General features: G+C 38.1%; 1 protein-coding gene across 1 annotated transcript in view; it reads right to left on the reverse strand.

The window, feature by feature from the left end:
* Positions 1-20,244, reverse strand: part of celsr3 (cadherin, EGF LAG seven-pass G-type receptor 3) — a 105,298-nt gene that overhangs the window by 42,167 nt on the left and 42,887 nt on the right. Inside the window, 11 exon segments of the mRNA XM_044142065.1 lie at positions 2,073-2,241; positions 2,373-2,483; positions 5,031-5,216; positions 7,369-7,538; positions 8,388-8,513; positions 9,757-9,920; positions 13,587-13,744; positions 14,098-14,112; positions 14,419-14,507; positions 14,954-15,069; positions 17,731-17,953. Coding sequence (XP_043998000.1) covers positions 2,073-2,241; positions 2,373-2,483; positions 5,031-5,216; positions 7,369-7,538; positions 8,388-8,513; positions 9,757-9,920; positions 13,587-13,744; positions 14,098-14,112; positions 14,419-14,507; positions 14,954-15,069; positions 17,731-17,953 — 1,527 coding nt within the window.

A 20,244-nucleotide genomic window follows, 5' to 3' on the forward strand; every position in this document is an offset into this window, starting at 1 on the left:
ATAAAAAGGACACATTGACATGCCTTTAGGCATGAATGGGTGCTGCATCATCATGCAGCACCCATTCACATTTATTAGCTATGGCAAAGATACCATTAAAAAGGCTGCACTTCCAGCCATTAAATAGTCTCACACTGAAAATGTTGGGAAATGTCAAACTTTAATTGAAATGTTTTTATTCAGTAAGGAACCAAATCTCCTGTTAAGAACTAATTGCAAAATCCTTGGTGCAATAATTAGCAACTCTCATAACTCCTGCAAGTATAAAATACATTTTTGAACTTTTTTTCAGTTTATCACAAGATAAAAATGATATGATGTCCTATGTTCTTGATGATACTTCTTAAAAAAGGAAATCAGAATGAATATGCAATGTAAGTTAGGAAAGATTTGTTGAACTTTATAAATCAGAAAAGGGAAACGAGGCAAAAGTCACTCTGACAAAAAGAGGAACAATATTTCAACTTTCCTGCAGAAAAGTGAGAAGGACAGTAAGGAAAGAAAACAGTTTCTGTAGGTTTCAGTAAGTTAGCCTCTAAAAGATCATTTGATGTTCTTTTTGTGACGCTATGTTGCCTCAGCACTAAAATCCAGTAAATAGAAAACCTTATAACCTCAATGTCAATGTGAAATTTATGAAAATAGCACTTTAAAAACAGGTGTAAAACTGCACCAATGTGCTGCACAAGAACTAAATGATGAGAAGAAAAATAAGGCTAAATCATAAACTTTAAACATAATGGGTAATGTTTAAAGATTATGATCAACTACTGGAAACCTTTATTTCAATCAAATCCAAACTTTGTAAATTATGAGCCTTTTTCACAACAAAGGAGTCTCAATTAAACATTTTGACTTCATTTATATGAGGAAATGATAAAGAGCTAGATTTAACAAAATAAATCGTTTTTCAGGGGGTTATTATGAATCTGAATGGTCGTGTTTAAATTATTTCCATTAGGTCTGTTTCCTGCTCCTTATTAAAGACTCTTTGGTTTTGTCAAAGTACAATAAAGCTTAAATCCTGCAGTAAGAACTATGTAAGTTAATAAAACAAAACGAGAAACAAATTAAATGACAAATTTGAAACCTAACTAAAACCCTCATGAAATAGTTTTAATACATTAAGCCTTTTGATTTGTTTATTGTGAGTAATAATTTTGTAAACACATTAGAACATAAGACTTCAAACTAAAAATGGCACATAGAAAAAAAACCCATCAGATTTTAAATAACCATCTCTGTTATAGATTGAAATCCATGTTTCAAAGTGTAAGATTAAACTTGATGTGAAAGAGGAAGCGCTCGTTTTCGCTGCACATTCGCTTTGTGATGATGGTGGAAGAAAAACATCTCCAAGCAAAATGAAACCAGCAAGATTTCTATGAAAAAGATATAAATGTGGCGACCAGGAGATGTCAGGATAGTCGGCTCAGGACGAAAAGAGAATCTCATCAGAATAGATTAATGTAAGGACCCCAATTTCCAGCTTCTGCATCTTTAGACAAAGAAAAAAAAAGCCAAAACAAAAAAACAATATCTAAACTGTCCTGTCTTAATATAATAAAGTTTCAACCAAAGTACTAAACATTTCATAGCAAAGAAGTCTTACCAAATACCCAAAGGAAAGCATCTAAGTCTTCACTATGAAAACCTTCTGCTGCCTTTTCTACAAACTGTTCACACGTCGAGGTCATAAAATATTCAAAGCAGATATTATTGAAGATATCAACATCTTTAATAATATATTCTTAAAGATATTACATGTCTTTAATAAGATATTTTTATATCTTATTAAAAATATCAGTGTTAGTTCACACTTACGCTTGACCAGTAAAATCTTGAATCAAAACTTAGTAAGCCATAAATCAGAAGGCACAGCAATGCAATAATAATATTCTTCCTATTAACAAATGAAATTAAGCAGATGGTTTAGTTAGAGTTCATTGAGCCTACACCCGCCAAGGAGCAAACGTTTCATTATCATCACATTATCACAGCAGACTAACACGTACAGCCACTTGAAGCAAAACTTCATGCGGAAAACCATTTCCAACTGTGTGTGTCCTGACCTGGTTCACAGATACAGGTGTGGCGCTCCCAGACGTCGGTGCAGCGGCTGTGAGCTGGACAAGGAGACGAGACGCAGGGGTTTCCGACATTACAGCCAGTCTCCACCTTGACAACTCTGGAAGGGCGCGGGAGGGCAGGGGCATCTGGCCTCACGCCCAGACGAACTCCCTGCAGGTGAAGCGAGGATCGTGTCGAAGTGAGGTAAGAAATAGCTGAGAAATTACTGATTTCCTCTGACACTGAAAGCTTCCATCTACCCATCCGCCAAAACATTAAAAATTCAGTGCATTAATCTTCACCTGTATGCATCCTTTTATCCCGTTCTGGACTTCGCCAGAGCCCAGCACTCCTCCGACATGCAGGTGTTTCACTTTCAAGCCATGAATGTCATTTCCCACAATCACTGTTCCCTAACAGGGGGAAGCAAAGACACACAGCTGAAAGGGCTAGTTTGATAAGACCGTTGCTGCCTTTATAAATTATATAAAAATGTCCAAAAAAAATCTAATAATCTGCATAAGTCTCAAAGTAAGAATTTAAGGATTTAAATGTTGAAATGAAATGAAATGAAATTTATTCGAACATGATACAAATATAAAAATAAAATAGTGCACAGTAACAAGAAGTGCATAAGAAAGAAGAGAAAATACAGATTTTTAGTTTCAGTTAACATATCATGCTCAAAATGGGGTAGGAAGAAGTGAGAACTTATAAACTCCTACCCCTAAACACTTGAGACTTTAGAGTCCTACTGTCATTAAAAAAAAATCAAAATCAAATGTTCATATCACTTTGACTATTTAACTTTTTTCACACTAGAACCACAATCTTTTTTTTTTAAGTAGTGCATAATTGTAGAGCTGGGGAAAGTTTAAACACACTATGACATTTTTTCGCAAATAAAAAAAAATCACAAAAGCTTCAATTTATATTAAGTCAGACTCTGTCACTTCATAAAACCTACAGTAGTTACAGCTTTAAGTCCATTGGGGTACGTCTTGACAAGCTCTGCACATAAGGAGACATTTTTTTCGTCATTCTGCTTTCAACATAGTATAAGTCAGACTGGATTAAGAGTGCCTGTGAGCAGTCTTTGATCTAAACCATCTTATTGTAGCTCTGGCTTAATGTTTCGGCTGGTTGTCATTCTTCCATAAAGGCCAGATTAGCGGAGCGTTTGACTAATATTCATCCTGTTAACAGTGTCTGGCATCTGATCTTTGGATTTCTGTAGTTCTTCCAGATTTACCATGGGCCTCTTGACTGCTTCACTGAACAAACTGAAGTTTTAACACAGCAGCTGTCTGTATTTATACGTAAATTAAATTAAACAAAGGTGGATTTATTTACTACTTGGGTAACTTCTTGAAGGGGCAGTATTTTGTGTTTTGCCACTTTATAGCTCAACCAAGTAACTACGTATATTACTTTGAGTTGTTATAAAAATGCTATATATGTCAAGTATGACTTAAAAGAAATTTTACTTCTTGTTAAGCACCTTGAAATTGGGCCTCTGTCTTCTTAAAACCTCCTGCTCTTTCGGAAACCCAGGAAGTCATCACAACAAAACTGCAATATTAACCCTTGAACAACATTTTTATCAGTGTTTCACTCAGAAGTAGCTCTTAAATTGAGCTCAGCCTGCGCACAGTTCCACCAGGCGTTTGCTAATTGCTGCTGGCTAGTCTGCAGGAGCTGAGTGAGGGGAGGGATGCTCTATGTGGCCAAAACTCGGAAGCCTCAGCTCTGAGGAGGAGCTATGTCCACCCAGGGATGTGTGAGAGATTAAAGAATTTCTTAGATATGTATGAAACAAACAGGGTCGCACTCCAGGTAAATTTTTGATGAGGGCATTACATTAGAACATGATGTACAGCTCAAAAAATGTTGATAATACAAGACACGGCCCCTTTGAGACAATTAGATGAACTGTAGTTCATTTAAGGGTATCAGAGTAAAGAAGATGAAAACCAAATGCACAACACACATTTCAGGCACGCTATTAAAAATGTATGTACAATTTAAATTAAACATATCAACGTTTGAAGTTCTAACTGCAAAAAAATTGACAACACTTCAGTGTAGCAATACTCTTGTAAGAAGGGACAATAACCTTCCTCTGAAAACATGACCGACTCTCTTTCCACAAATTTCAGTAACATACTGAAGAGAGGTCAGTACTCAGATGACAACCCGGAGGCAAAGCTGACGAGGTGAGTAACTCTCAGGAAGAATGAACATTAAATCAATGAGCTCCATTCATTACTGTTTCAGCAGCAAGGGAAGACGCTCGCATGCATCTCGTAATCCCTGCAAGAATGAAACAACCTTTCAGAAATATTCAGCGTTTAATTTTCTCCCGAAATGTTTCAAATCCACAAATGCTTTCTGCAACGTCTAACCTGCGTGTTTTTTTTCATGCACTTTAAGGAACAGCTGAAATAACAGCAAAGATGAAAGGCATTATGTAACCAAGGATCATTTCTGAATCCCAGCAACATGAAACAAGTGTTTATTCGACTTCAGACAAGCCAAAAATGATGAAGCGTCTCTGCTTCTCTCTGTACTTATGGGCTGCCCCACGTTTCACACAAAGCCATGCAGACACACACATCGAATAGACATCATCCATCATAATCTGACACAGTAATCCAGCAGAGATTAGGCAAACTGGGATTAGTGTCCCACATCTTGGGGACTCTGATTCTGTGCAGGGATGTAGAAAATCTGTGCATGCTGCAAACATTTCTATTTAACTATGATTTATACCCCAGAATGACAAAAATTACCGTTGAACCACAGATTTTGAAACACTACTGAATATTTTTTATTTATTTTGAAAAGCCACAGATAAAAATTTATAGTATGTAAAAAAAAAAAAAAAAAAAAAAACATTTAAAATATTGTTGGTCTCCATCTTGATGCCATTCAATTATGTGTCTGCATTGACGATTTACCTGATAGAGTCCAAAGTCGAGCCGCAGCGTGGCGACGTAGCGCGTCTCTCGGCCGCTGCGGACGTCTCGCAGTTCCAGCTGGACGTCGTGCCATCGGCCATCTGCCACTTGGACCTGATCCAATCGCAAGCGCACAGGTCTGGTGGCGCCGCGGGTTACTGAGAACACCAGTTGCCCATTTATCACCTGTGAGGTAAGAGAGAACGGTACAACAGAATAGTAAAACACAAGAACGGGTGAGGAAAAAACTAAGAAACGGACTCCAATGTGAATGTAGAGTTTGTTCTTGTGTGTGAAAACAAGAGCATGAAATTTAAAGACACTCCTCCCAAGATTCAGAAAATGTACAACTTTTTATTTATTTATTTATTTATTTATTTTTGGCTTTGCAAGAAGGAAAAATCTCTCATTAGAGCACATTTCACAGAAGTATATAATCTAGATTTAAACATTAAATAAATCACCATTCAATAATTCTGACAGTGAAGTGTTATCACTTTCAGTGCAACAACACATTTAACCGCCTGCAGCATCATGGCATTTTAGTCTAAAATAGCTTCAAGACAAACTGCTGAAGAGACAAACAAGGAAATTAGGATATTATTTATCTTATAGCATTCATGAGAGAAGACAAAAAAAAATTGCTTACTAGCCACAGAAATTTTCACAAAAGTTCTCAATACATAAATGTTCACACCAATTGTTCAGTACAGTAAAGATGTTTAATTGGGATGTAAACAACTAGCTTGCAATATTAAAATGCACCATTATTGTATCTTTATTTTATATATTATGTTCCATGTCAAGGTGAAGTGAGTCTATTGAAGTATTTTGGGCAGAACACATGACAACGCATGACTCTTATTTTGCAGTGAAGGAAGTAGTTCTTGAGTAGCCTTGTTCTGCTAGGGGAAATGCTTCCTGTTGCCTTGGCTAAGAGTTCTTGGCTACATAAACACAGATGAAGCCTCCGTGTTTATTACACAAAATGCTGTGTAATACTTTGTGTATTCAGTAGAAAAATAACTTTGTGACAGTTTCACAGACCGCAATAAATTTACCACACTTGGCTAGCCATTAGCTAAAAGCGCTAAAGATACCGTCTTCTTCCTTGCTTTTGCTAAAAGGTTCATTCACCTTTTTTATTTTGCCTGGACTAGGGTTGCAAAGATCCAGAACGTTTCCATAGGTTGTTGATCTGGAGTGCTTTGGAAATATTCCAGATTTTGAACTTTTAATTTTTGTTCTTTGATACTTTAACGTCTGTCCAGCAATATGAACGGCATTTAAAAGGTTGCACAAAATCAAACAATCATGCTAGTAATTACACAAACATACATGAGATTACCATTTAGATGTCGGATAAATCGAAATTGATTTAATATAAAATAATCTAAAATGTGCATGTGGGTCAAAATTTTAATGATAGCTGAATCAGCATTGATATAATGTCAGTTATAGTTGAATGTTGAGTCAACAAGTAAGTCATCAAACACTTTCAGTGTAATTTAAATGCCAACCTGCAGCATGGACTTAACATTTCTGCCTAACCATATTTCAACCTTGAGTCACTCATATTTTGCAATAGCTGCATCATGAACCGAAGAAAAAACAACTCAAACCGTAAAGCTTTTTGGTAGTTTAGAGGGAATGACTGTGCGGCTTTAAGATCCACTGAGGGAGGTTGTCACAGAGGCAAAATGCTGAGTAGGTGTGCAGTGGGGAATCAACCAACTTTCACTCCCTGTGGCTGTGATGCTTAGGCAAATACAGATATTCACTGTCAATGTGAGTGTTTGGCTTATGGAAATGGCTCAAAGTGACATAAACAGAGGCTCGTCTTTGTGGCCATAATAACTGTTACTGATACAACCTCAAACATGTTCTCATACTAGTCATGCTGTTTCTCAATGTCAATGTCAAATTTATTTATATAGCACTTTAAAAACAGGTGTAAAACTGCAGCAAAGTGCTGTATAAGAATGACAATAACACAAATTAATAAAAACAGAGTATCAAAACACCACTTCAAATAAATGCCAAAGAATAAAAATTAGTTTTGAGAAGTGATTTAAAATGATCCAGATCTAATCTGGAAAGGTAAATTGTTCCATAGAATAGGAGCAACAACAGAAAAAGCCCAATCTCCTTTCCCCTTAAGTCGAGTCCGAGGAACTGTCAGTAATTATTTGATCGAAGGGTTCTGGACACAGACTGAAATTTTAAAAGGTCCCGAACCTAAAATTGAGCCTCGGGGAACGCCGTACTTTTCTGGTAAACTTTGGCTTTTAAAACATCAATAGAAACAAACCATGAACATGTGTGCATCTGTACCCACCTGGAACAGCAGACTGGTGTACTGACCGGCCTGGGCCTGCAGCAGCGTCCCGTCTCTTGCTCTGGTTCTGAACACCAAGCCCAGGTACCAAGGCGTGGAGATGGTCACGTCATTCTTCAGGTCCCACCAGAGGGCGCTGTTCCCGAGGAAGCGATGTGGGTGTGGCATGACTGCAACGGGGATTGAGACGAAAAGTGGGAATATAAACTGCTAAATTTTACACCATCAAATGATCTTCATGAACATGTCGCAAATTATTAAATAGATGTAATGTAGGGTAATGAAACATAATAGCGATGGTAAAAGAAGATTTTATTCATCTTTAAGCAATAAAAAAAAACAGCTTTACTAAGTGAATTCCCTTTAGGGTTGGATGTTTTAGCTCACAATCAAGAAGCGTCAGTAAAAATAACTGATTAATACCCAGTTGGCATCCATCTGAGCAAAAGATTGTCCAACTATTGAGGAAATCAGCCTGTGTTTATCTTTGTCCAATTATAGCCCAATAAATAACGCCAAACATTTAGAGTGCATATTCCAAAGGAAAATACTCAGCAGTTTTTGATTGTCCTTTTTTTCCCTTAATTACATCTACCGTATATGATTAAACTTCACCAGCCCTAACTCTACTGATGAATATGGTTCTTCTCATACAATCGGAATCCTTACATTTTCTGAAAGCCCTCAGCTGTGAATGTGAAATAACAGCTCTGCAGGAAAAAATGAGCAAGAACAAAGGAAAACACCAATGAACGAATGTTGTAGCAGTCCTGATCCGATGTGCAGCTGAGGAAGAAATGTCACTGCATTCACACCTCAACTTAAACATGGCCAAGTAATTGGAGCCATTACTTGATTTACTCAAAATGGGTAAGATTCCATGAAATAATGGCCCTTTATTATGTCACTATTTAATATTTTATATCAGACTAACATAACTGTAGATTAACGATAGAGCAGCTATTAACACAACATGTGCTACTATACTTAAGTGGTTATGAACAGATGAAGGCTCTTACTGTAGCTGCAGTCCTTCCCTCCGTAACCTAGAGGACAATCACAGGAGAAGGTCTCCCAGCTCACCCGGCAGGTTCCCCCATTCTGACACGGGTTGGACTTGCAGAACGGGTGTTTGGCACTGCAACCTGTAAACAACAACACAAATAAAAAAGGTTGCCTTAAATACTGCCTGCAGAGAAATGCGACACATGCAGCAGAGCGGATTAATAAGGATTAGTATGTTTTGTTTTAGTTGTTCAAAGAAGTCTTGATAACTAATCTGCAGACGGCATTAAGATTAAGAAAATGAGGTTACTGTTCTTTTTTGTAATTATGCTTAAATTATTACATCAATATGTTGATGAATGCATTTGCTGAATAAGTGTTCGCTAAAAAGTGTTTGAAATTAAGAAAAAAAACATTCTTGTAGCTTTCTAGTTAGCTATGATTGAACTTTTAGATGTTCTGTTAAACTTTTCTTTGGACTTTATTTTTTCAATCTGTTTAAATGTTACTGCAATGCAGCAGCACTTTTGATAAATGTTCTTAAAATTGGTTATTTTTGGGATAAAAAAGAACCAAGCATTTTGATATATATATTCACATTAACTAGCTAGCATGTAGCTTTCTCAGTTTTTCAAGAGTCTAATAATTGGCCTTGTTTACCACATTTGTTTTTGTCTTTTGATACAATTAGGACATTTCTATGCGATTCCTGCTTAAACTCTTGGTGGGGATTTTATTAGAAGGCTTTTGGTCTTTATCAAGGGTAAAGACCAAAACATGCTGACCTTAGCCATGACCTTAGCCATAGTGCCAAATATTGGCAATATTGAAGGGATTATTTATGTATCTAAGCAGCGGTTTATGTGCTGTGCTAAAGCTTTAAAATTATACTCATACACATATGGACAATTCTTGACTTTGGAGTTTAAAAAGACAAAAGAGAAAGACGTAGCAAACCACAATTCTATATTTACAAAATTATTATTTTTTTCTTAATGACACAAATGACAAAGTCTCTCTCTTATGCTCTGCATCTTGAATGCATAAATACTATGAGTCATTGTATGCATAACACAAAACAAAATAAGGGATATGAAGCCTTATCCTTTAATGTAATTAAATTCTGTATTTTCTTCAGGGCTTTAAGATTGTTACTCATGCTATATTTGAATTTATAGTGATGTCATAGAATGCAAATCTGGAGGTTAGTAAACTAGATAGGATTATTCTATGTGCTGTTTTCTTCAAAAGAAGATTACAACAAATCAACTACTATAATAACCTACATCTGTCATTTGTTTATTAAAAACATCTAAGAATCAATTACATTTTTTTAACATTGACTCATGTATTAAGACAATATATTTCAATAGCAGCGCTGACCTGGAAGTGTCCCGTTGTTAGCGATAAATCCAGCCAGATCCAGCGCCTTGCTGTCAATGTGCAGGTCTTTCATGCAACCGATAAACTCCCTGCTGCCAAAGGGAAAGTTGTCAGGTACATTGGGGACTCCACCCAGAAATAAAGGGCCAGTGAGATCCAGAGACCTAAGAAACAAGAGGGAGATTAAAAGAGAGAAAATATGAGTAAAAGGGAAAAAAAGCAGAATTAAAGAGAGAGGGGAGGCGAATAAAAAAAACCCCTCAAGAACCTGATAAGTGCAAAGGTGCAGATGTTAGGAAAGGATTTACATACTCAACAGATTAAATGAGACATCAAAGGTGAACATTAAAAGGAACCAGATTTAGAGTTCAGGAGAGATGAATGTAAAAGGCTGGGATGCTTTTTGGAGAAAAGTTCAGATCGCCGAGGAGGAGACGTGTTGGAAAAGTTGAGGCAGAACAGAAAACAGATGGTGAACACACAAAAGATTAAACATGAGTTACAGCAAATCTCTGGAGAGCTGCAGGAAACAGGAAGAAGTAAAACATGAAGTACTGTAGCTGTTAGTGGACATCAAAACATAGCAAGATAAAAGAACATGAATCCCTATGGATGGGACTGGAAAGAGAGAGAGAGAGAGAAACAAATAAAAGATGAAATAATTAAATAATGACAGAGGGACGGCGTAAAGACGAGATGAAGATGTTGATGGCAGCTCTGAGAAAATGCTGTCTGTTCAACAGTTTAGCTTTCATCCTTCTTCAGAAGTGCTGAATGCCAGGAAACAGACAGTGGAGAATGTTTTATAAAGGCATGAAGACAGACAATACCACAGAGTCAAACACAAGCGCTTAAGTAAGAACTGAAGCAAATATCAGCAAAACGAGCCATTAGCAAAGGATGTGGTGTCTGCATCAGAGGAGGCTGAGCTGGTAATGGATAAATGGAAAGGAAAAGAAAAAACACGTTGAAGTGAAATGAGTCCTTGGCCTTCGTCTTTGATCAGTCTCCTCTTCATTCTGCGTTCAGCCAGAACCGACAGGACACAGTGAGCTTGATTAGAGGACAGAGATTCACACTGTGGCACGATGCCTTTCGAGCCAAACTGTCTGCTGAAAATGTCTGGGTTTTATGCACCTGTTGGTGCATCTTATTACATCTGAGGACAAATGTTATACTCAGTATATGCAGTTCCTTAAAAATGTATTTATTCCCCTTGAATGTTTTCACATTTTGGAAATGTTGTTTGTTTTTTACTAAAGATGGAAGTTTATATCTTCAAATGTTCTCACACCTGAGCTGTGGATCTCTGTGGCTCCTCCAGAGTTATTATGGACCTCTTGGCTGCTTCTTGTTTTGCAGTCTGTCATTTTAAGTGAACAGCAATGTGTTGGTAATTTGCACTGGTGCCAAACTTTCCTATTTGTTCTGTGAGATGTATAGTTTTTGGGTTTAAAAAAAAAAAATCAATTTAAAAACTCCTCTACAGTCTTCATGAAGCTGTTTGTTCAACAATGTTCTCCAACAGCTTTTGCTGAAATGTTTGATAGTATTTACCAAATTAGATTGCATTTGACAGATAATTAATAAGGAAATCTCTTTGCTTCAGTATCGCTTTTATTGCTTCAGTTGTCCCCCAAATTCCCTCAGTCATATCTTTGCAAAGATTAGACCTGGGAATCTTCTCTGACTGACTTCAGAGCAGGATTTTAACAGATTAGACAGCGTAAATCGGAGCTGGATTATTTCACTTCTCCAGTTTTTGTTTGCTACAAAAGAGAGTAATGTGCTCGCTAACCTGAATGCTTTAGTAGGTTTTTAGGTGAAACTAAATAATACCAGGCAACTGCTGTAATTGGCACCAGTGATGAGAAGCTTTTCCACTTTTGTGAAATTCACGATTGAGATTTTTTTTTTTTTGAAGTTGCTAGGAAATATTGTTTTTCAGCACAAAATAAAACAGTAATTTGATAAAAAGTCCAACATTTGCCTGAAAACAAATACGAGAATAAATTCAGTAGCTGAGTCGTTTTAAAACTAATCTAGTGGCCGACTGCCAGCTGGGCTGTATGCTGACACCGACACCAATCAACTTTATTGGATTTTTACTTTGTGGAAATTACCTCTGAATAAACACTGATCAGTCCCAGATTATATTTAATGAAAGCTATCTGTGCGACGACGCTGGCACCTCTTGTGCAAACACCACCGACAGTGCAGGGTTGGCGGCAATTAAGTGGTTTTCAGTCAGTGCACTAGAAATAAAATCCGTTACGAAACAGCTGAGGTGTAAATCAGGGTAGTATAGAGGAGAGCACGTCCTTTTAAAACAGATACATAAAGGTTTCGAACTGTGACCAGTTCTCAGTTACTTCAGACTATTAGTTTTTATTTCTTAGTCTTAAAACCAATGAGTTTATTGAGGTACCAGTTCAGATCAATTTAACCTGCCTGGAGCATCAGTTGACTCCTGAATATTTTCACAAGTAAAAACTTTGTATCTATGGTTATTGTTTTCTGGTGGAAATCCTCACTATTGATCACAGTTTACATCTGCCAGTGGTTCCAATTAAAAAAAAAACAAAAAAACAGTGAATTTATCAAGAATAGCATAAAACTAAACATAACCAAAGATGAGAAATTTAGTTTCAAAATCTGCTACTGAATGTAGCAAATTTACTCCTAGCAGATTATTAACTAAGATTATTTCATTCAAATAAAATGTCTGTAAAATAAAATGAGACAAACATCATGCAAAAGATTGTAAAACAATTTGAAAAGTTATTGTTCTTTTGTATTGATATTTCAGAAAAAAATCTAAAATTATGTGTACCCTTCTCAATAATTAACAGAAATATCTATACTTGGTTTACAGAAATTAAATCCTTCCAACAGGCGCTGAGGAACTTTTTGCATGTTTCCACTGGGAGTTTTACAATTTACCAAAAGAGAGGAGATGTGATTGTGGCATTACAACCAGGTGAGTAAAATCAATATATACAGAACAGCTGGGAGAGAATCAGAGCTGGGAGAAGACAGAATATGGAGAGAAAGAAACTAAGAAACTGAATGTCTGGGCTGCACAGTGGCGCAGTTGGTAGAGCTGTTGCCTTGGAGCAAGAAGGTCCTGGGTTCGATTCCCAGCCCGGGGTCTTTCTGCATGGAGTTTGCATGTTCTCCCTGTGCATGTGTGGGTTCTCTCCAGGTTCTCCGGCTTCCTCCCACAGTCCAAATGACTGTCAGGTTAATTGGTTTCTCTAAATTCTCCCTAGGTGTGTGTGTGAGTGTGTTGTTTGTCTTGTATGTCTTTGTGTTGCCCTGCGACAGACTGGCGATCTGTCCAGGGTGAACCCCGCCTCTCGCCCGGGACGCAGCTGGAGATGGGCACCAGCAACCCTCCCGACCCCATTAGGGAAGATGGGTGTTCAGATAATGGATGGATGAAGAAACTGAATGGAAACCGAGAATCTAAATACTAACACAAGTTAACCCAAACAACCGCGGCAGGAGGAAAGTAGGGAAACAGAGAGAGAATAAAGAGAGCTGAACTAAGACTCAAAGATCTATAAACCAAGGGTGAAAAACACTAACATAGATCTAAATATCCAAATGCAGACAAGAACAAATTAAGAAACTTGGTACAAATGAAGGAAATAATTTGGAGGGACACTGGTAAAACTAAATGACCTAAATAGAAACACAAGAAAAACCACAGATATTGATAACGTGTTGTTTTTACTTCAGCTCCCCTCCAAAAAAAAAAAAAAAAAGCATGCCTGCTTTCTGTAATTAGAGAAGAGAAGATTAAATAAAGAGAGAAAAAAACTCACTTCTTGCTGCTGGTCTGTTTGCCCTGTGCAGCACAGCTATAATTTCCAAGCTGCGTACCGAAGCGAAGCGAGAGAGCCGTGTCGCAGTCGTCGATGCTCACCACGGCCACCTTCTCGTCAGACGGACCCTGGGCTTCTCCGATCAAACTGCGTCTGGGCTGAACACATACATTCACATACGCAGGATTAAAAACCAGCCCAAAGAGCTAGAAGAGAATGAAACAAGTTGAGTTAAGATGGCATGCAGGAAAGAGAACAGCTTTTGCCTATTAGATCTAAGAACCACGGTTGAGAAACACTGTGCTACAGTCTTAAATGTTAATAAAAAAGGTGGGGGGAATCACAGTTAGTGTGACAAGAAGTAAAAGCAGAAATTTAGCAAAAACAAAAAACAGCAGGCAGAAGATATTCCTAATCTTTCCATCAGGGTTTTAGTTTTAAAAAGGGAAAGCATGGCAGGATAAAAGGAAGAGGGATATTTTTGTGCATCACGACACACATTCATACTCACATAGCGTGTAGCCGGCTGAAGAAAATGAAATGAACAAAGCAAAAAAAAAAAAAAAACAATGTAGAAAATTAAAAGAGATGTGCAGAAAATATGCATGAGAATAATGGGGACAAGCAAACGCCCACAAAAAAAAAATAAGCGCACGCAGAAACGAATCGTCTCAAATCAAAGTGCTCCGTCAGCACAAAAAACTTTTCTGCCAGCACATCAGAAGCACAAACAACAAGCGAAACGTGAACTGAGGGATTATGCCATCCGACAGGAATCTGAGATCAAAGTCGAGGGATGAAAATTGTGGAGGTTCGCAAACCGCAAACCCACCTTGTTGTAGTAATGGACGTGAACCGTGTGCCAGTTTCCGTCGCTCACGCCTCCGAGTAGGAAGGGGCTCACCTGAGTGGACGACTCACCTGGAGGTGGATGGAGGAAGACGTGTTAAACCTGAGCAGGTGGCATCATGGTTGTGCTTGTTCGTCATAGAGACACTTTACTTTTGAGAGCGACGCAGGAATACGGCCTGTTTTAATCCTGATTAAAATAAATGTGCTCATTTACAGCGATCTTTGCGACTCCATGTGCAAAATAAATGAATTTACATTCAACAACATTACTCTCTTTATTTTGACTCAAAGCATTTCCTCCCTGGAGGCACAAGGAGACAGATAATTAGATATTATCATCCCTGAGGGAAAATTCCTTTCCACAGCCTGCACATGTTCATGAGGCATGAACAAAATTTACAGCTTTATGAGAAAAACACAGTAGACGTATGCGCTATAGTTACACTCCCACAAAGCTTTCTTCTGGGAATACAAACAGTGTTAAGCAGAGCCTCACTCTTCTGCTGATTAAGTACCTGTGGAATATTTGAAGACCACTTGTCCTTCTTGGATCTCCAGTGCGATGAAATCATGTTTCTCATTGAAGCGTCCGTTGTAGAAAAGAAGACCGCTCTTCTCCAGAGTGGCAAAACTAGACAAGACACACACACACACACACACACACACACACGAATCACCCAATAAGTATTAGCGAACAGGCATCATCATAGTTTTACGAACTACCAGGAAGGTTAAATGGATACAACTCAATCATCCCATGAGATTATATTTTTAACTCCACCAATGATAAAGGTCAGGTTCAGCTTTGTTCAAGCTAAGAGATAATTAATGTGTGATACGGCTGAATAAATCATAAAGCCTAGAAGGTTAAACTTTATACAGTTACGAATCCTTGTTAATATGTTCTTACAATACAGAACAGATGCAATGTGTAGAAATTTACAGAGAAGAAAAGATTTCTATGAAACTTAAGATAATCCGTCGTAAAACCTTGTCTGGGGATAATTTCTCGTCTACGCAAACTCTAGTCTCCTCCTTGTGCATCCGACGTGTCATTATGTCATCTTTTAATGCATGCAGATCAAATCTCTACATGCCTCCAGAAACAGGAGACGAAGAGGAACATCCTGACCTTTGCAGAGTTAATGTGTCAGAGATGCACACATCAAGAGGGATCAAACATATGCAAAGAAGCTTGCTGTACATCTTCTAGATAGCGTAATTACTGTTTCATTATTTGAACTTCTCATCAAAATAAAGTGACTTATTCCCAGTAGCAATAAAACTGCATGTATAAATATTATGTCGTCGTTATGGTTCCTTTTCCTAAAACTGGTTCAACTCGTCAGTCGGCTTTGACTTCAAGCAGAGTAGAAGAAATTAAAAATGTCTGAAAAAACAAAACAAAACAAAACAAAAACAGCTTTTAACAAAAACACACTTTTCCCCAACTGGGCTGTAAACATGTTTCTACCTCAGGGTAAAACATTGTGTTTTCATATCTCAATTCGGTAGCGCAATAATTACCAATACTTTAACACAGTGGGTTACAAATACAAGAACCTTTACAAACATTTTTTGTAGCTGTAAACAAAGATCTAAACTGTGTCACAAAACCCCGAAAGTTGAAGAAATTTAGAAACTAGGACTGTGGCATCCGTTTCTCAGCTCTCAATGAGACGTTTCAGGGTACCTGGGTGTAGGTGAGGAGGACAAAAAACTATTTCATAACTAATAATAAACCATATTACTAACCTTCTAACCTCATGTGTATAATTGTTTCACCGAGTAGGCCTGTTATGACTATTTATTTCTATGAACACTGTTCTGTGAAGAAGCTGTGCTGCAGTGTGAATGCAAGCATGTTTGTAAAAACAAAAACCCTAAGTGAAAATTTAGTGCTACCTATGCACAGTGCTTATCTGTGACGATTTTATTTAACGCCTCCTATAAAAAGATTATGCCCTTTTGTAAAATTAGGTTGGTATATTGTGTAGCTTTGTTAATATCTTAAATTTTAATGAGCATTTAACACAGGAACTGGAGGACGTTTTAAATGTCCAACATAAATAAACAAAACAATCAAAAATAAAATTGTCCTTCAGTTAAGTCCAACGTGCCAGACTGAAGACTTTTGTCATCCAGTTTTTGGTAGAGAGAGAAAAGAGAAAAACGATAAATCGTGGAAGTGGAAGTTATTGAGCCTGTTTTAATTTATTATGCGATTAATTGATTTATTGCTTATTGTAACAGGGCTTGGCGCATCCAGCATCAATCGGTCTATCTTCTATAAAGGAGTAACGTTAACAGATTTGTTAAAAGCTCATAAATTAAGGCTCTCCTTAAGAAAGACTCCCTGTTAACCCTAAACTTCATTCCTCCACTTATCATCGCTACACAAATGGACGCCACAAATCAATAGAACAAATGAGACGCAGCGCTTTAAGGCCCCAACGACTGACGTCTCCCAGAAACCACTAATGGTGGCCATATCAGGCCAGCAACAACCCCACAGGCAACATCACCTTAGCAACTATCATTAGATGACTTCACCCATGGCAACCATCCCATAATCCTGCACGGCCACTCCTTGAGATCTCCCTTGGAGAACCAATCGGCATGTTAAGAGGCTGCAGACAAATGAGTGTGGGGGTCGTAGCTTACTATTTGAATTAATCAAAAGCAGACAAAGCAAGACTGGAAACTATAGTTAATTGGTAGCTTATTAGTAAACAATGTTCTGACAAGCTCATAAGACTTTATATATGCATTCATTTACTTAACAGAAGTAAAAACAAATCCTTTAATTAGCCTTTCTTAATTAAATAAGCTGAATATTTATGTCCAACTTATAAAAAAAAACAAAAAAACACACAACTTATCAGCTCTGAAAACCAAGCTGTTTATTTTCCTGATTTGACATGAAAAGAATGAGGTCACCTATGTGTAAGCCTAAAGGGTAGGAGACAAAAACGGGAATTAGATGTAAGATAGGAACATAAATTTTAAGGGCAGTAGATCTCGGAGATGCTACTGAAACCAGCAAATAAGCAGATGAAAGAGAAGTGTGTGGGGAAACGTCTCTCCTCATTGGAGGAAGTCGGCAACGGGAGAAAAGATGAGTTGCAGGGTTGACCTCACATAGAGATGAAATAAATAGATTAAAGAGAAGATGCTCTGTGAGGGAAGCCAGAATCAAAGATGAATACTTATGGATGATGAGGAACGGGAGCAGACAGAAGACAAGCTACAAAGAAAGACTTTCTAATTGTGTGCTTTAAACTCTACTAACCTCAATGAAATGGAGAGGTGAAATCTCTGCCTGAGGCCCCGGAACATCGCAAAGGATTTGGGTGGGAAGGACCTGGCGGTGACGGTGCAGTACGGCCGCTCGTAGCCTCCCGGCGGACACTCGCAGCGGAAACCTCCACCGGAAAGCTCCCGACATGTCCCTCCGTTACGACACACGCCGGGCACGCACCGACCCTGCCTCCGGTCCAACTCACATCGGTCACCTGAAATAAGGAAAATAAATCATCAGTTTACATGTTAACGAATGAAGCAGATGAAACTAAACCTTTAGAAAATACACATTTGCTGCAAAACAGTTCTTGTTTCACCCCAGAGCTACTACACTGTGGGATGATATACTGAGTTATCAGACGCTTCAAAAAAGAAGAAACAAACACCCTTTTCAGGACGGATTTCTTTAAAGAGGGATAAAAACAAGTCAGTGAAAAAAGCAGATGCTTTAGGCGAGCATCGTTCAAACGGGCAGATCTTCACCTCTGTGACAAACATTGTGGTTAATACTTGTGGCTCAGATTAAATACTCTTTAAAAGGAGGCTGCATGAGGCACTAAGTGAGTACTCAGGGAAAATGCATCAGAAAGGGTCAGAATAGTAGTTTAAATCTATTCTAATCCTGAAAATGTGCAGCTGGATTATTATATACTACCTGTCAGTAGTTTAGTCACTCTCTTCAGTGAAATAGTTAATGGATTCTACATTTTTTATGGGCTCCCATTGATTTATTTTTTCATTTAGGGCAAAGAAACTTTAATATGCTTCTTTTTGAAAAACACAAACAGTAAACACAGTAAAGTAAAGTCAGGGCTTGACTCTTCAAAAACTAGTTCTGACCAGTCATACAGAAATCCTTAATGAAAAGCACTGAGTGCCATAAAAAGGGTTTATGGTAAGGAGAGGAAAGACAGACTTTTAAAAAAGTTCTTAATTCAAGCAGTGAGAAACCAGTTTGGTCTTTTCTCCGCACCAAACAGTGAACATCTGTTTTACTAATTGGGGGAAAATGAATGTAAAGCTATTTGCAAGAGTTCACCCCCTGGTTTTGCCGTGTGGATGAAGCACTAATTGGAGAAAAGAAGTGCCCACTTGGTTAATATGTGTTTCTGTTATCGAACAGAAGGATGAGCTACTAACCGATGATAGAAAAATTTGGTCAAAGATTTATTCAGTCGCAATGTCTTATGGGGAAACATAACTAGCATAATCAATGCATCCTGGTGAGATTTTGCCCAAGCTATCTCAACTTACTTCTTTCAATGTGGAACAGCAGCTCTGCACAGATGATAGAGCATCTCAACATACCTCTTCTGCTGTATTCATGATCTCTTTTCTTCAGTCGTGACCCAGAAAAGATAAAGGTCAGTCAGAGTGAAGACAGACCAGAAAATCTAGAGAGACCTTCTCGGTGTCTGCAATACTGCAAACGTTGCACCAACCTTCTCCAAAGCCACCCACATGAAAAAACACACCAAGACACATGAAGCCCTCCGCCTGAAGTAGAGACCGACCCCCACAACCCAACAAGAGCAGGTTGAGAACCATTGGCTCAGACCTAACAAAGCTGACTCTCACTCTGTGGACCCGCTCCACTTCACGGCGAAGGTCACGGCTTGATGGCGCCAAGAGATCGTCATCTTCTGCAGAAAGCAAGGATGATCCCCAAATTACACCTTCCTCTCAATGACTATGTCATGAGATCCTGTTATTGATCACGTTACTCCAACTACATGGTTGTGCATGTTGAACATTTTACCGTTCATAAGGTTCTAAAAACCAGGGAAATTGATCATGTCTTTTGGTTTTGAAAACATAGAAATTCAGATATTGAATCAGCTAATCAGTCTCTCTGCTGCTCTGTGGATCAACAAATACTGTGTGGGACTCTGACGAGTTAAAGGAGGTTTTCCAACATGGGAGTTTTTATAATTATTTAACATGTACGGCAGTGGTTTATCAGAATGCTAAAAAAAAATTCAATTCCTCCTCGATTAGAGAATGGATGAAGCTATGCTAATTTCTAGCCGGGGTTTGCATCAGGCTATTTTCCATCCTTTAAAAAAAAAAAAAAATCAAAATTACATTTTAAAGTTTCCTCTTTAAAGCCATGAGATATTCTGAGGCTGTTTGAAGCTGAGGGTGCATCTCTGCAGGATAAAAAGAAAAAGAAATATCTTCCTGTTGACTCAATTCTGATGCTTCAGAACTGGGTGGCAAAACAAAAACAGCATGAACAAATCTGCAGACGGGAATAAATACAAATTTGGCTGCGAGTCAAGAAAACGCTATTGTGGGGTGTTTTAGTGAGTTTGAAACCCTCTTGGTCCCCTCCACCCCCTCTCTCTCTCACACACACACACACACACACACACACACACGCACGCAAACAGAAGCACTGCAGAAATAGGTACATAAGGAAGCACATTGACTTTCTCTTTTCACCTTTCCTTGAGCGCATTTGGACACACACACTGTCTGACATTTAGCAGCTGCACACAAA

This window comes from Gambusia affinis, linkage group LG01, assembly GCF_019740435.1.
Source record: "Gambusia affinis linkage group LG01, SWU_Gaff_1.0, whole genome shotgun sequence".
NCBI classification, from domain to species: Eukaryota; Metazoa; Chordata; class Actinopteri; order Cyprinodontiformes; family Poeciliidae; genus Gambusia; species Gambusia affinis.